The sequence below is a fragment of the Melanotaenia boesemani genome, chromosome 22, assembly GCF_017639745.1.
Source record: "Melanotaenia boesemani isolate fMelBoe1 chromosome 22, fMelBoe1.pri, whole genome shotgun sequence".
NCBI lineage: Eukaryota > Metazoa > Chordata > Actinopteri > Atheriniformes > Melanotaeniidae > Melanotaenia > Melanotaenia boesemani.
The window spans coordinates 19,973,229-19,990,560 of NC_055703.1; the positions used below are offsets into that span (position 1 = coordinate 19,973,229).

At 36.5% G+C, this 17,332-nt stretch overlaps 1 protein-coding gene across 1 annotated transcript in view; it reads left to right on the forward strand.

The window, feature by feature from the left end:
- Positions 1 to 17,332, forward strand: part of lama2 (laminin, alpha 2) — a 177,301-nt gene that overhangs the window by 19,492 nt on the left and 140,477 nt on the right. Inside the window, exons 2-3 of the mRNA XM_041975323.1 lie at positions 13,300 to 13,470; positions 15,788 to 15,900. Coding sequence (XP_041831257.1) covers positions 13,300 to 13,470; positions 15,788 to 15,900 — 284 coding nt within the window. The remainder of the gene's footprint in view (positions 1 to 13,299; positions 13,471 to 15,787; positions 15,901 to 17,332) is intronic.

Genomic DNA, 17,332 nt, shown 5'->3' on the forward strand with positions numbered 1-17,332 from the left:
TGTGATCGAGTTTTCAGTAAATATGAAAAAATGTTACCTGTTAGACATATTTTGCAAAAACTAACTCAAATACAATACTATTAAACTTTATCAAGTTTTATGGAAAAACAGTTGCGATCAGTACAAGCTGCTGCTCTGGTAATGTAGGGTATCTCTCTAATGGGTAACTTTGAATTCCCATCTAACCACCAGTTTGTAGTTGCAAGCTGAAATTTGGTAGATTTTGTTTTATTTTTATTTCAAAATGCTAATATAGCCCACCAAGTAATTGCAAAAAACTTGATTTAGTCTTTGGAAAAGATGCCCAAATACACTACTTTTACTTGGGTCACAGTTTCCTGTTTGTTCATGTACAATTCAGGTTCAAACATCTGTTTTGTATTTTTGTTGGCCTGTTGTGATGTTATTCTTGTTGACCTTCTGGTTGTTGGCTGTATCCGCTGTTAGCAGACTGTAAAACTATGAAAAGTTATCTTGAAATTATAGCAGGACTGCCAGCTACTCTGTTGCAAACTAACAGGAAGACTAATGGCAGAAACTGTGGCTTCATTAGTTGTTCTCTGATAGCGAGCTGGCTATATTCTCTTCACAACGGAGAAGAAGTTGTTATTCCCCAGAGAAAACTACGGAGATTAATTGTGTGCTCTTGCACAGCAGATATTCTACATGATTACTGGCTGTTCCTTTTGTACATATTTTGTTGATTGGTCCCCATAGACCTGCCCCCACAACTCCAATTGTACAGTTTCCTGTCTCTCCCACCATCGCCCATCAGTTAAATGAATGGAAAGTAGAGGACAGAAGAAACAGGAGATGAGGGAAGAATATAGGAAATATAAAAAAAAAAGAGGGGTGCAAAGACGGGTATGAACAATATTAACGTTGTAGTGTGTGTTCAGTTTGATCTCTGTCGTAACAGTTTCTTCCTGGAAGCTCATGCTCATCCATCTGGATTTCCAATTACTCTCAATCCGTAGTGACCCCACCAGTCACTTCTAGAAAATGCTATTTCCTGACCAGACAAACAGAGACACTCAAGACAAGCACTAAAAAACCATTTTTGCTAAAAATACATCTACATAAACAAAGAAAAGCTAAAGTTAAACCAAAACCTAACAAACATTTCTATTTAAAGTTTTTTTTTTTCAAAAATAAAATTAAATAAACATGCTTCATTAATCTCCAGAGTGAAATTATGAAAGTTACATGAGTTAGTAACACATTAATATGACTGTGTATCAATCTCTTGAGCTTTGACATCATTTAGCATATTCATTTATATATAAGAAGCTTTACATTCTTAAATTTGAGGAATTACCATTTTTAAATGAAAATACTTTTAAACTCTAACATAATGGATGGTGACCACAGATGGACTGACATTTTTCTCTCTCCAAAGATGTTTGACTTTTTTAGGATATCAAAGGAAGTCCATCCTCCAGGAAAATATGTTGGTATTTGTACCTTTATTGAAATATTTATAAAGCGTATTTTCTGCCCATAAATGTGTTTTGCTTTTATGCTTTTTAAAAAATAAATATGGAGAATCTCTAAATTTCTTATGTATTGGCTGTATGTGGAATGAAAAAAGTTTTTTTCCGTCTTTTAAAAATAAGAGGTGAAATGCCAGTAACAGAACTAAGAATGGGTTAAAACTATGATGGTTTCCTGCTTGTGTCAAATGCAGAACCGACAAGTGGGAAATTTGTGTATATATATATATATATATATATATATATATATATATATATATATATATATATATTAGAATTATGTGCCAATACAACTTTAATATGTTTGTAGATTGATAAAAGCTTACCTTCACACATGACCTCGCTGTTTTTTCACGTGGCATACCAAACAGATGTAGATATTTCATGCATGTGTGCAAAGATGACATAAAAGTTTTAGTTTTGGAAAAATATATAAATCGATGAACCTTTTTGACGCAGACTGAGGTCCTGGTTGCCGTACATAGATCTCTTCACCATGAGCATTGTCTCTGATCTTGCATGACCATGGAATCATGCTTCACCATTAAGATGGTGCTGGATAGATGAAAATCCATGCCTACTTTTTTGCAGATATAACACAATACAATGGACATTTCTATCTTGGCTTAATCAGATCAGGGACATTTCTCAAAGTCTGGCATTTGTCTGTCTTAATTTTCTATTAATATTCTATTCTATTCTATTCTATTCTAGGGTTGCAAGAGATTATATTGGTTGCAGACATGAGAAGATTAGATCTTCTCTGGGGCCAGAAGTCAAGTTGCGCTCTCCTGTAAATCTACTCACTGGCATGTTTTCATTACTAGCACCAGTCTCTCCCCCATATTCCCCAGACGGTGTGTAAGTCTTAAATGTGTGTGTAGTGGCCTTGGCTGCAGGCTGGACTGTAAGTACTTACCAGGACTAGCACCAACAGCTCAGTCTTAAATCATTCACAACCACAAACGCACACATCTGTCTGAGATGCTTGTGGATGATTTAACAGTCTTCATCACTGCCTCATCAGGTATGGATTGGTGTATGTGAGAGAGAGAGAGATAAAAAAGACAGCAGTTGGACCATTGCAGGGAGATTTACTGTTGACTGATTTGAGTTCAGCTAAATCACTTATCCAGGAATTATTGCATGTAAACTTTGTCTCTACTTCTTTCCATTATTGTTTTTATTATTATTATTGTTGTGCTTTTTGAGAAACTTCAGAATTCACTTATTCCGTGCAAATTTTTTCATTTTTGCTGAAACTATTAACCTTAATGTTCTTTAATCTTGTCAATTTAATGTAGTCCTGCTTCCACAAATTCATATTTAAATCAGTTTTAAAGGATTTCCAAGCACGAAAGCAGCATTTATTAATTAATAGACACAGCGGATTAGTTAAGCTTATCTGTGTAACAAGTAGATGAAACAGGACTCTGGACCTTGCAAATAGTTGGTGTCTATGGATGGTTTTGCTTCACTGAGAATCTTGTTAATTATTTTAATAATTTATATAATTACCACAGCTAATAAGAACCACTCAAATGAGAGGAGACATGCTGCCCTTACTATCAGTGTCAAGTCAAGCTTTTTTGTCGAGTTGGGAGCACTTTGGGAGAACGAGGAACAAATGGAGTTTCACATGATCAGAGGAGCTGTTTTCTGCTCAAACACAAAAAATTCCCCTCATTCGAACCTCCCCAACCTAGGTCAGGTCTCTCAGCTTGGTAGATTTTCTGTTAATATCCCTTTATTGGGTTGGCATGGCTTTATTACTCCAGTCAGGAAAGCCATATATTTAAAAAATGAGGATGACTTTACATGCTGATGAGCACAGACATCATGTTCCTGGTTGACTGTATAGTATTTATTTCATTTTAATTAGTTTAAGACAGTGTGTGGTTTTTCTTTTTTGGTTTTCCCTTCACATTTATTGAGCCCAAGCTGATTGAAACTATTTGAATTTTCTTTACAGTAAACAAGGATAAAAGGACTGGGAGGGGAAAAGATGCTGAATCTGACAAAACAGTATTGGATTACAAAGGCTGACCCAACCTACCATCAGCTGGAACAAATTTAGAGCTTTGTGGCTCTTGTGATGAATTCTCACACTAAAGACATATCAGCATGTATGTGAATGTGATATTACTGTGCTGCTGTGCAAATGGTCTTATCTATCCAGTGTCTCATATACAAAGTTGACTGGCATATATCTCAGACTGGTTGCATCACCAGTCATGGTCTGTAAAGGGGCCAATTCTTGCCTATTGATAAACTAAAACTATGGTATTCAGCAAATGTTCCTAAAGCTCTTCCATGTTGTAATTAGACCAACATTCAAGTCTGTAAAATTTGTTTAATTACTAGGGAAACCATTTTGCCTCCTGGGAGACAGACATCCCCCAGTTGGGAGCACAGTGATGACTGTAGCCTCCAGTAGATGTGGGCAGATCATTGACGGTAGTGTTGAGAGTATAAGTAGGGTATTAACTAAGTGGGCTTCCTGTTTAGTCTGAGTTTGTGATTGAGTTTGTGACTGTCTGGAAGAAGAAAACATTTGCAAAGATCAGCTATAAAAAAAAAAAAAAACACACAAATTCTCTCCTCTGTGATTTGTTTGTGGCCATCGGCAAAAAAAGACAACATTTAAGGCTCTGATTTCCTGAAATGAGGTCAAGCACAGTAATGAAAAAAGGCTTTACTCTGTGATCGGGAATGTAATAGTTTTTTTTTGCAGTATAAAGATGTAAGTGGTAATAGCATAAGGTCTTCCCATGTATGTCGAGATTGGAAAAAACGGGTGAGAAACGGGCTCTAATACCATGTAAAAATAATTTTAGCAGAGATTAAGGGTGTGAAAGGAGTCGATGCTCTTACCCCTTTGATCAGCCTACAACCTTCTTCCCCTCACATTTACGAGAAATAACTGCCTTTAATTTTCTTTGTATAATTAATCATTTATTAGTCGCTTTTAAACTTTTTCGTTTTCTGTTGGGGCTTCTTTGTTGATGGTAACCCACACACTCATATACTGACTCACACACACACTCCCAGGGCAGGAAATCTCAGTGAGAGCAGGATGTTGACTTAGTTTTTATTTCAGCTTTCCATGAAAACCCTGGAGGTTGACAGAAGAGTGGTCAGCAGATTTAAAACCAGAAAAAGGGACATGGAGACACAAGTACAGATTAATGTATACGGTTATATTTTCTTAACTCTTATCCCTCTAGACAAACAATAAGAAGCCTTGATGTAAGAGAACAGCAGGGAAAGACATATACAGAAAGTTGCAGAGCAAGCAGATTAAGTCTTTATATAATGTATAATGAAAAACTCCTAATTTTTAACTTGAATTAAGATTTGGATTTTTCTGAAACAAATTTAAACTTTGGAAATAAATATGTTAAGACACTTTTACAAAATTTCCAAAATAGAACAGCCATGAAACTACTGTTTAAGTCACTTCTAGTGTAAATATAGTCATATAATTAAGTTTAAGGTTAATATAATATCAAATCCTGTTGGTATAAAAATTTGGCTTTGTCATTGTGAATGTGATTTAATATTGGCTTTCAGTTCACAGTACAGCCATGTGGAAGTTACAGCCCACATAATTACTAAAAGATGATCAGGTCCACTTGCAAGTTGGCACGAGAAAATAATTCTAGAGGTTTTTATGAGAATGCACAGATAGAAGTGACAGAAATAGAAAGCCACTTAATTTAATTGAAAAGTTATTGATACGCCTTACGTATTTTTTAACAGTTATTAATTGTAGAAGTAGCATGTAACAAATTTGGCAACAATAAATGTTATGACATCCAGTGGGATAAGGTCCCAACATGTGTGATGATTATGTTGAAACGTAATTATTATGAATAAATGCTGTATTTTTACATATTTATGTTCAGGTGTGAGTGTTTTTTGTTTTTGTTTGTACTTCATGAAATTCACATTATTTACTATATATTAATCAAGACAGTGTATATTTGGTTTCTGTTTAGCTTATGAATGTTTTTGCTATTATATATGCATAAAACTCTTTAAGCATTTCAGGTGGTTTTGCATTTAATCAAGCATGATTTGAACATTTTATTTGGATGCTAAAAGGGGCCCTAGTGTTAAAATGGTAAAACTCACAATTGTGATCCATTCATTGCTGCCTCACACTACATTTGCTTTTCTTTTTAGCGGTTATGATTTAATTAGACAACCAAGAAAATTGTTTCACTAAGGGCTTGAACTGCTGTGTTGATATCATATCTAATAATCATGATGTTTATTGGAAACATGATTTTGTTTTAAAGCACTGCCGTCTCGAAATAACTTGAGATAATTATCTTGTGGAAGCAAATTATTTTTGACCTATTGGTATTTCACTAGAGCGCAGTTATGACTGAGGCTATCACGGCAGACATTTTTAGTTAGTAAATTAAGTCTTGGTCTCTTTTTTATTTTTCCATCCATGCTGCATAATGGTGGTTCACATTTTCTCAGCATCACTTTTTTAAGGTAAAGAAAGTGTCTGTGATTCTTAACTATTCCAACATATGAGCTTGATGGAATCTAGTGTAAGAGACACATAATTTGTGTGGTTTCCTTAATTATGTCAAAGATTGTCATCTTGTATTTTATTTATATTGCTTTGTGTTGACTTTTCCTTGTCATTTTGGTAGTTTTAAAATTTGCATATTTGTCAAAACAAATCATAAACTTACTGGTCCCTGACTTTTCCTAAAACTAGAATTTTCAATCGTGCCCATTCTAGTGTGCAGAAATACAGGTAGAAGCAGACAAATGATCTTTAAAAAAACATATACATATATATATATATATATATGTGTGTGTGTGTGTCTATGAAATTCCTAGAAGCTAAAGTGATGTATTTAAAAGTGGTAAATAAGTAAAAATGAAACATTTTGATAAAGTTCAGTTGGTCAGAATTGACCATGGGCAGACACAAGCAGCCATAATCTATTAATAAGAAACTGGGGTCTCAAAAATCAATTTTATCTTCCTCATTGTGAGGGGAAGTTTGATATGTCCAGATAACAATGTAATTAAGTTTTGATTTTAAGATTGTGAGAATAGGCACAGATGTGATATTCCACCTGTGTGAACACGTTTTGACGATATTTGTCTCACCTCAGGCCATGGACTGAATTGTTCTGACCTTGTTAAAGTGTTAAATTCCAATTTCCTGCTGTATTTATTAAACTGAAAGGAAGAGAAAACGTGATTTTTATACATTTCTTTTTTTTCCAGGTGTTTAGATGATAGTTGAGCTAACAAAGCCTGAATTTTTTAAGAGAGAGTCCAGGACGGGATAGTGTTTATGTTGCTTTGCTATAAGGCTGTGAGTGATTTTCCTTTTTTCTTTGTACATGTTACTTAATATCAAATGTCTAGAATTTGTATAACTTGTAGATGAATACAAAATAGTGTATATCTTTTGTATTTATCTACAAGGGATATGGCGAAGAGATGTTTGAATCTCACCATTTTGCATCTCCATGTTTATGCACTTCTACACCTCAGTATGTAAATATTTGTAGATAAAGGTTTTGAATGTGTGTTTGTGTGAGTTTACAGGATTATGGCAGTCTCATCCCTCACTCCTCTCCTGGCCCTGACCCTTTTAAACAACACTCTATCTTTCTCTGGGAATCTCTCCATCCATCTCTCGCTCTGCATCAATCTTTCTATTTCTCTCACTCACAACCCAACTGCTCAGGATGGAGGGAGAGAGGGAAAGTTACAGAGGGATACAGAGAGAGATGATCTTGTCTTTTTCAAGCTTCTTTTTATTCCATCAAGCATACATCTAGTCTCAAAACTCAACAATAACACATCCATCACACACACTCAGAAACACACACACACAGTAAGGCAAGGAGAGAAGAGTCATCTTCCACCATGACAGAAAAAGCAAATAAAGTTTCATTCATAATATAATAAGAAACCTTTATGGGATGAAAAGAATATGCTGTCACCCTGAGCCTGTGGAAATCTGGCCTATGTGGATGGTTTCTCTCTAGATTTAATGTACGCTCCTCTGCCTTATTGATGACTTGTCTTTTATTACAATATGGATGAGCATGATACAGTGTCCTCGCATTTTTTACTGGTGCATGTGTGAAGTTTGAAGCTTACTTTTAGAATACATATATGTCGTAAAACAAAACACTACCTTTATGCTGAATTAATTCCCTTTTGACAATATCTGCATGGTAGGGATGTTTATGATTGTATTTTATGCTGATATTGAGTATGGCAGTTTTTGTCCTATTTTTGTCTTATTTTAACAAATTTTGACTGACAGCTGATCCTTCATATTTATGTATAAATATTTTTAAAACTGAAAAAATTTGCATCCATTTGGCATCCTGTCTCTTCCCAGAGCTCTCTCCGATGAGTAAAGGTTGAAAACAAACCACAAAAACTGCAATCAAAACTAAACAGAGAAATTAAACAGCTGCTACCTGTAAAGAAACCATAGACATCCTAAAGTCTTGTTAGAGAACACAACAGACAATCTATAGGGGCACCGGTGACAAGAAAACCAGTATAAACCATAAACATTAAGGAACATAACAGCAACTAGTATATGTGTGTGGGTGTGTGTCTGCATGTGTGTTTGTGTCTGTGTGTAGGAGTGTGGGTGTGTATGTAGGTGTGTACTAAGCATATTAGGGGTGGCTTGTGCTGAGTGACACCTTCAAAGATCAAAGGCAGACCGAGAGGGCCCCAAGTCTCAGGCAACCAGCAGCCACCACAGAGAACAGAACTGAAACAGCCCATTGTAGGAACGGCAATGCAGATAGAAGGAATCAGAGGAAGGCTGTGGCCAGAGCCCCCTCCCCCAGGGATTGCAGGCCCCAGGGGGCCTGGAGCATAAGTCCACCAGCCCCACCAGGCACTGCCCCTCCCTGCATGAGCCAGGGATAGAACCCAGGTCCCCGCAAGCCCGAGGGCCACCCACCACCCTGGGGAAGGCCCGGCCCGACACCCGGGAGGGAGGCCAGTCAAGATAGCCATCCACCTTGGGTCAGCGCCTGTCCCAGTGCCCCTGGCTAGGCACCCCAATGCCCCTGGACCCCTCCCCCCCAACTACATCCTTCTTATAATTCACACCCCAGACCTGGCCTACCCCGATCCCCAACCACCAGACCCTCCAGCAGCCAACCCTCCCACCTTCCCATCCATTCTCCTTGGTTTCTTTAGTGCACATCCAAAATGGCCAGTATGTTGATATCCAATTGCGGGCACATGATGAAGTACTGTAAAGCAGAATGCAGCTGTCATGTGAAGCTCCAGGCTGGAACATAAAGCTGTGAAGTGAGGTTTCTCAGCCCAGTGTGCTGGAGGGCAATGGTTGTGTAAAAAGAATGCTGGTGTGCCATGAAAACAAGTCAGACGCACAGAGTTTTAAGGTTAAAAAATGATGCAGCATTGCTTTAAAGCTGCACACAGACAATAAAACAAATCAAACTTGTGTTTGTAGGAGATAACTTTAAATATCACACTTGTCTTAATATTTACACGTTTACTTTGAGTATTGTTAAATTGACATCGTTACATCCCCACTGAATACTTTATCAAGTGACATGGTAAGTGTTTTATGAAGGTGTCTACCATTTTTCAAATAGTTTCTGCACCAGCATTTTTCTTCTAAAAAGCAAATAATCTGGACCATAAGTTTCCTATTTTGGCCCAGCTATATTAACCTTTTAATAGTAGCACAGCCAAAGTTTGGGATCTTGAAACCTTGAAAATTACACTATTTAACAAAGCATGTATCACCATGCTGGTGGAATTATAATTTAGATCCTGTATGGCAGTAAATCCTCTGAGACATCTGCTTAACAGACCGTAAATGGAGAATATAGAGGCCAATAGACAACAGACGGGTTACCATGGTTATTAGAGCATAGAGAGGAGAATGGAAGGTGATAAACCTGAGTAGTATGTGTGGTGGCAGACAATCATTGTGTCCATGTCATTCAGTGAATCTGAAATGTGAACCTCCTCCTTTAGCCTTTTCTTTATCTCTCCTCATTGTTCAAGATGAAAAGCTAGAAAGAAAAAATTTTATCAAGAGATGAAGTCAGCATTGTACACATGACCAGATTTAGCAGGGAGTAATTTTAATGTTTGGTAGAAGTTGCTATGACAGCCAGGACAGTCACTGAGAAGCCATGAAAGTTTGGAAAGTAAATGTAGTTAAAATGCCATTTTTTTTTCTTGTTGCCTTTTTGTATTTTAAAAGTAAAACTTTTTAAATAGGTTCTGTGGGCTTATGTAATTGTGAAAAACCTTATTCATTTGAGGTAAAATATTTGAAATTTTAGGTATTTCCCGGCATTATTTCTGCACTGAATTTTCAGTATTGTGTTCTTGTAAGTGCTCCAATACAGAGCTTTTAAAGGTGTCTTATTTTCAGATCATAACCATTTTTCTTGCTGGAGCCAGTCTGAGCTTTGTAAGTTTGTGCAATGAATCATCCGTACACTGAGGCCCCCCAAAACCAAAGGAAACTGAGAAACATTCTCAAGTCCAAAAGAAGTGAGTTGGAATATTTCTTGGGAATCTAATGTCACCTTCTTTTTGTAACTGTAGCAGCTGAATGGACACATCTGACATGTTCAGGCAAAATAACAACTAGAACCAAAGCTAGGCAAATTATTAAATCACCTGAAGTAGAATGATTTTTTTTTTTAATATAAGGCTATATGCTGGGTAATGAATGCTGGAATATGTGCAGAATTGTGGCTTGAACAACTTTCAAATAAGCATCAAATATCAGGGAGTGAAAGGGGTGCAGCTGATCTCTATCAAAATTCAAACTGTAAAACAATAGCCTATTACAATATATAAATATATATAGCCCATAATCTATAACAACATATTCATACACTAGTCTTTAGTATTTTAAACATTTTATAGGGACACTGACAAACTGATACTAAGTTTAAGGCATGACCTGGCTCAAATCAAGATAAAATAAATAAAAATAAAGACTGCACAGTCTGTGATGCTTATTTGTATTCAGTCTCTTCCAAGCTGTGAATTAACGCTCATATATATGTAGCATGTTGGCAAAACATGATTAAGCCTATGAAAATGCAATACTAAAAAAGTAATTAAGATCTTAACTAAGATTAGAGTCTGGATTTTCAGGTCCCGAGTTTTCTTTTGGTTGTTGCCACTGCTCAGTTTAAAAAAAAAATTAAACAAGAATGCAGGGAGGACTTGACTATATTTTAGAAGTTAAACAAGTCTTAAAGTCTTGTGCGATCAAGAAAGAAATCCCACGAAATGGAGTAAACTGACTTAACACACGTATTATGCCTGTCCTGTAGTTTGCTATCAAATAAAAGTACTTGGAACAGAGGCTGGAAGGAATCTTTTCTGTATTTATTTATTTAAAAAAGGCAAAGTTTCTTTACTGCTGTTGTTTAAATGGCTAAAACTGGGAGGGAATACTTGATTATATAGCTCTAGCCTTTAGCCAGGTCAGCAGGCCAAGATGGAGCACTTCTTCTGAGTCAGGACACTTTATCCTATTAAAAGTTAGTTGACTATTCATTGTCCATATTGTCAGAGTTTAGCTAATGTGCCTACTTTGGGTCAAGTCAACGTTGCAGTCGTTCATTGAAGATATAACAGGAGATGGTTAACACAAGATGATACAGGGGCAAACTGCACAAATGATTTTCTTATTAACCAGTTTTTACTTGGACCATTTCAAATACTTACCTCTACCTCTGTTCTTTAGAAGCAAGCCACCCTCACTTGCTTTATTGGCACTTTTATTACTAGATGATCCCAGCAGCAGTGCATCCTAGCATAAATTCTAGCTAAAACTGTGTTGTCTACACAGTGTTTTTTAAATGAAAATCAGATGCATAATTTGTTAATTCTTGTTACAAACTTTTGTGATGGATTAAGAACAGTAGATGCATACATTAACTGAGAACCTTAAGTTGTTACCTTGGTCATTTTCAATGTTTAGGGAATCCTGGGTTTTGACATTTTTAGGGTGGTCTTTACAGAGAAGTTTGGAAGCACGTGTGTTTGACTGTCTGTATATGATGGTGAATAGTGTGAGTTTGCGTGTGAGACTGTGTACACATGTGAGAGAGACTTTGAGTGTCCCAGATGTTCTTCACAGTTCATCAGCATTGACATCTGGCCAAACAGCTGGACTAGACACAAACACACACAAGACTGTCCACACATTGACAAATGCTTCTCCTCGGTGCCTTTTTTTCCACTTTTTCTCTCCATCAGACAAGTTTTTTTCCTTCAGACTGTCTCTTCTGTGTACAGATATTATACATGAATTGTGTTTATGCACACTTGTTGTTCACCCAAAATATGTTGGGCTTAGATCAGAACAGGGATTTCTTGTGTAATGTGACATGTGTAAATCATATGTATTACCCAGACGGGAAATGTGAACCATATGTTCTTTGAGCATTCCAGTATTTTTAAGTTTAATAGGTTCCTCTTTTACTCCAGTGTTGTCTTACTATGGAAACAGATGGATAACTTAAGTTCAAAAACAATGCACAAATTTCAACAATTATAAAACCTCTTCAGATATTAAATATTTTGAGGCTGCAATGATCCTTTTATATTTAGTTGACATTTAGTTAGCACAAATGTTCTTGACTAAAAATGCTGTTTGCATGCGTATAAGAGTTGCAAGTACAGGATAAAAAAAAAAAAAAGTTTTGTAAAATATTCATGACTTCAATGTTGATCAAGTTAAGGCTCAAAAATGAAAATTTCAAGACCAAGTGATTACAAAATGTAAAAAAAAGAGATCTAAATTGATAATAAAAAATCATGATTTCTACACATTAAAATACAGATCTGATACATAATGTAAAATTTTAGTTTATTTTTAGCAGCGGGGCCAATGATGCAGATTTTTGGACAAAATCAATAATCCTCAGGAATTTTTGTTTTAAATGAGAATAATTTTATTGAGAAAATTAGTAATGTAGCAGCCCAAATACAAATGATTTATACAACAAACTTTACTCATACAGTTGACTTCATAGTCCTTAAGTATTTATTTTTCAAAGTCTGTATATACTCTGAAGCTGTCATAATGCTTTCAAAATGATCCAAACACAAGGTTAACGTACACTACCCATCAAAAGTTTGGACACGCATTCCTAATAAATCCAATAGGAAAGTGTGTCCAAACTTGTGACTGGTAGTGCAGCTGTTACTATCTTTGATGGATAAATTGTTAACTGCATAACATCATAATTTACCCTGATTAAATAACTTGGACGGTATAAACCTCCTGTCCTCCCCCTCATGTTCCAGGCTAATAACCTTAGGAAAAAAGAAATACAAACGTTAGTCAGCTTTCTTGGAAGACTGGACAGGAGGAAATGACTAATGATTTAAAATGGAAAACCTGAATGCAAAGCAGGATTTGTTGGACGTTTCTATTAATTGTCAGTATGACAATTTGGTAATTCAACATAATTTGTTTTGATAAGTCAGGATTTGATGGCACATCTATCCTAACCTTACTGTGAATTGTGTTTTAATTTCAGGTCATATTCATCAGTAGATATGATGATAGTAAAAACTCAGCATAGTTTGCTTTGTAGCTCCATTGCAATTAAGATTAATGCAATCTCAGTATATTCTCTAACATTTTCTTCATGTAAAAGGGTAAATCTGTATCATTAGTATTTCTGTTTCTTTATTTTTTCAAATGTATTTACTGTATAGCAAGTAATTGTCTTTGTATGTTTTTTTTTGTTTTTTTTTTTTGCAGGGCTGTTTCCAGCTGTTTTGAATCTGGCTACTATGGCAGATATAACATCTAATGCTACCTGTGGTTCAAACGGTCCAGAGATGTTCTGTAAGCTGGTGGAACATGTACCAGGTCAGCCTGTGAGAAACCCACAGTGTCGAATCTGCAACCAAAGGAGTTTGAACACATTTGGTAAGAAAAATTCACACCTACACAAGAATTCTAATCTGGGTTATTACAGCAATCAATCATGCTGGATTAACTAATTAGAGAATTATTAGCCAGATGTTAAATGATCATTTTGTCTACAGTGATAATTACAGAATAGGCTGAAGAATCAATTGCAAAGTGACAATGCAGAAGTAGCTTGCAGTCATTATTCAGCCATTCAGACTGTTGTGATATGATGAATAAAGAGTTAAATTTAGCAGAGCCAAACAACCAGCATTTGCCCTTAGAGTGTAAAGGAAACTAATTATATGCATAGGGGGATGTTAAGGAAGTGATAACAGAAGGAAAAAGGAAGGATTTAGAAAACTAGCATTACAATTTTCTATTGAATTCAAACAATCGGTTCTTGGATTTTGGTTATCTGGGAAAAAATCTTAATATCATATAAGGTAGAGTTAAGGTTCACAATGTGAATCACAACTCTCCTTACAATGTTTATTTGAAGTCATGATTGCATGATTGAATTAGTCATGGTCTGTAAGTTGTGACTTTGTCAGCTGGTTACTCTTTCAGTTTAGTTTTTTTCAGTTTTTTTTTCATGCTGTTTGTCTTATGCTTTTGTTTCATACCCAAGTTTTCTTGGTAGACTACTCTGCATATGCCTTATGTTAGGAGGGGATTTGTACATTTTTCCCCAGAGTGTGCATAATATTATTATACCATTTAAAAAAATTAAAAGGACTGTCAGTATGTACAAGGCAAGATTGTCTTTAGCTAGAAACTTGGTCTTTGACAACTCATATGGTACTGCATCTAGAACTATCATTCACCACACACGGTCAAAGATTACTATAGGAAACATTTGTTTAGAGCAGTGGTTGGCAACTGGTGACCCGAGTTACGTGTCATTATGCAGAGTCGTGGTGCAGTTTACAGCGCTGTGTTAAAAAAAACACTGTGGCCCCTTTAAGAACGATTGAGCTGGAGAGGAGAGACGTACAGTGCAGGTCTCAGTCTGGGGGAGGGGGTCAGAGCAGAGAAAGTTAGCTGTGAAAAACCTCCTGTTTAGTACTTTTTATATAAGCTGTTAAGGCATGACAGAGAAGGAAGAGGGTACTGGCAAGGCAAGAATCACTCCTTTACAGACAAAGGTTATGATCTAGCTAGGTTTTGGATTAGAGAGATGTTTAGGCATTCAGTTGTGATAATTGGAGTGAGGAGCTGGGGAATGAATTGTCAGTTGAGTCTCCATTCACAAGATTTGCAGCCCAAAAACATCCCAAATGCAGGGAAATGTGAATAAAAAAGAAAAAAAAAATTATTTATGTGGTGGAATATTCTTTCACATATTGATAGTTGGTTGTAAGATATGATTGAGAAATATGTTTAATATGTAATATGTCTATGTCACTCTAATATGAAGATGGACACATAATTCTGGATGCAGGGATACAAAGCCGCTGTCATTTCTGTAGGGTTAGAGATTTGCTTTAAGATCAGCTCCAAAGCTCAGTTGTTAATGTCAGTCATATTCAAGTGAAAAATGAGCAGTTTTAAAAGAGGTTATGTGGAGTATCTCTTGGCAATACAGTAACTTAATGGGGTCTTCTCAATATGAGCTTGCTAGACACTCAGGCCAAGAAGTGTCTCACTAATGATTTAAAAAATTTGCCAGAGAGACTGACTCATTGTATGATATATTTTTAACTGTGCTTCACTAGTTTAGACATATTTACTTGCTATGTACTTTGTATTCATTTTTTTGGCCTCTGAATAAAATGGACAAATGGGAGGGGAAGGGTGCTGCAAAAAGAGGAGAGGGTAAAGAAGACATGAAAATTTAAAAGAAATATAACTCTTTTACTTAGCCAGCCGCTGTTACCATGGTTTCTAACAGAAATGTCACACATATGTAGCCAGATGATTGACAGTTGGCAGTCAAGCAAAATCAACATGTCTTCTCTTGGAAGTTTTCACCCAAATATAAACACTAACAATCCCATACACATATTATATAAAAGCTCTCAATAGTAACTTTAGCTATATTCTCCTTTAAAGCTATTGCATTGAGCAGTAACAGCAAGCAGAATTAGATTGTGCAAATGGGTTGACATTTGGGCAATCTGAGATGAAAAAGAAATCTATCATTCTTTCTTTTACAAGGAAAAATAAAATGTCTTTGGTATCTGGGCTGGAATAGTTGAAATGTCATAGTGGGAAAAAAATACAGTTAAACTTTTACCCTTGGAGCAATATTCAGTTTGAGACGCAGATTACTTTTTAGCTTTTTAAACTAAAACGGCTTAAAACATATGTATCTCTTTGTGTGTGTCTGTAGAACATCATCCCATAGAATATGCCATTGATGGGACCAATCGCTGGTGGCAAAGCCCCTCGATCATGAATGGGATGGAATACCACTATGTGACCATCACACTGGACTTGAAACAGGTAAAAAAAAAACAAAAAAAAAACTAGAACGACACTGAATGCTAACGTATATGTACTTTTCCTACATATTCTTTTTCTTTCTATCAATATACAAACAAATTTTTTCAGTATATAGACCGTGTTTATCAGGTTATTAAACTACAGACATATAATAAAAACTTAAAAATTTCACAAATAACTTATAAAATTATGTTTCTTTGCACTCATTCCTCACTTTTTTCTTTTAACATGCAAAAGTTTAGAAGTAGAAAATGTGATGCTCAGTTTTACACTAGAAATTTGTTAAAAATCCAACTGTGCAACGCAGATATTTTTCCTCCTCGCAAATTCGCAATACTTCAGAGAGCTGTTCCATTTTCATCTCATCCTCTCCCATCCCCACTGTACAGAAGCCATCTTTTTCTGCTTTTAACTCATGTAAAAATCTTCCCGTCATAGCCTTGACGTCCTTACCCTCATAAAACGGTAACATAGGGCTCTGAATCAAAAAATGGAAAAACAGCCGGATAGAAACCGAGGGTGTAGAGCATTTTCACACCATCAAAGTTTTATCATCCAAACATCCATGTCTTTGGCTAGGGATGTTGATCTGACATCCGTAACACCTGCTTCACCTAAATTTACCAATTGCTTTATCGAGCAGACGAACCACCTCAATTTTTATAGTGTTGACGGCAACTTTGGTCATCAAACCATCAAGTTCATGCCCATCCACCACCTTAGAGCTGTCTGAAGAAGAGTTCTCATCATTAGCCTTGATGCCCCCGTCTGAATCATCACCCTCCTCAAGCCCTGCATCCTCCTGGAAGAGAGAACTCTGGTCATCAGACCCTATACCCTCTGCGGGGGATGCAGACCCTACAGTGGGTCCTGAAACTTGCTTTCCTGGAGGCAGAGACCTCCGGTTGGAAGTCCCAAGAAGGAAGAATGGATCTGGTTGTAAGTAAGCCCCCAGTTCGATGATACCTGGCTGATTGTTGAGGATTGTGCCACCCAACCTGTAGAGGCTGAGTAGGTAATTTCTCTTCGCAACATTATGCGTCTTGGAGGTGGTGGTGTGAGATGAAGGAGATGAAGAAGAAGACCCCTTGGTTGAAGAAGATGGAGAAGGGATATGGTAGGGGTGGATATCGAGCAGTGACGACCAAGGCAACAGATATGGAGGATTACCCAGCACTCTGTCAGTTATCTGGATTCCGGATCCTATTTTTGTCCTCATACTAGTGTAGGTGTAGGGATGAATGCTTGTTCCAGGGATATGTGTTTGTGTCTCTTCTTTTAAAGGATGTAGGATGACGTAAAAGCATGGTAGGTGTGCAGAGGTGGAACATTGGGTGCGCTAAAGATCATCTCTGTCTGTGAGAGCTCTGCCTCGGTTGGAAAACACTCCAGCTCCTGACATTGGGTCAAAAACCTCTCTCCCTCTTCAACG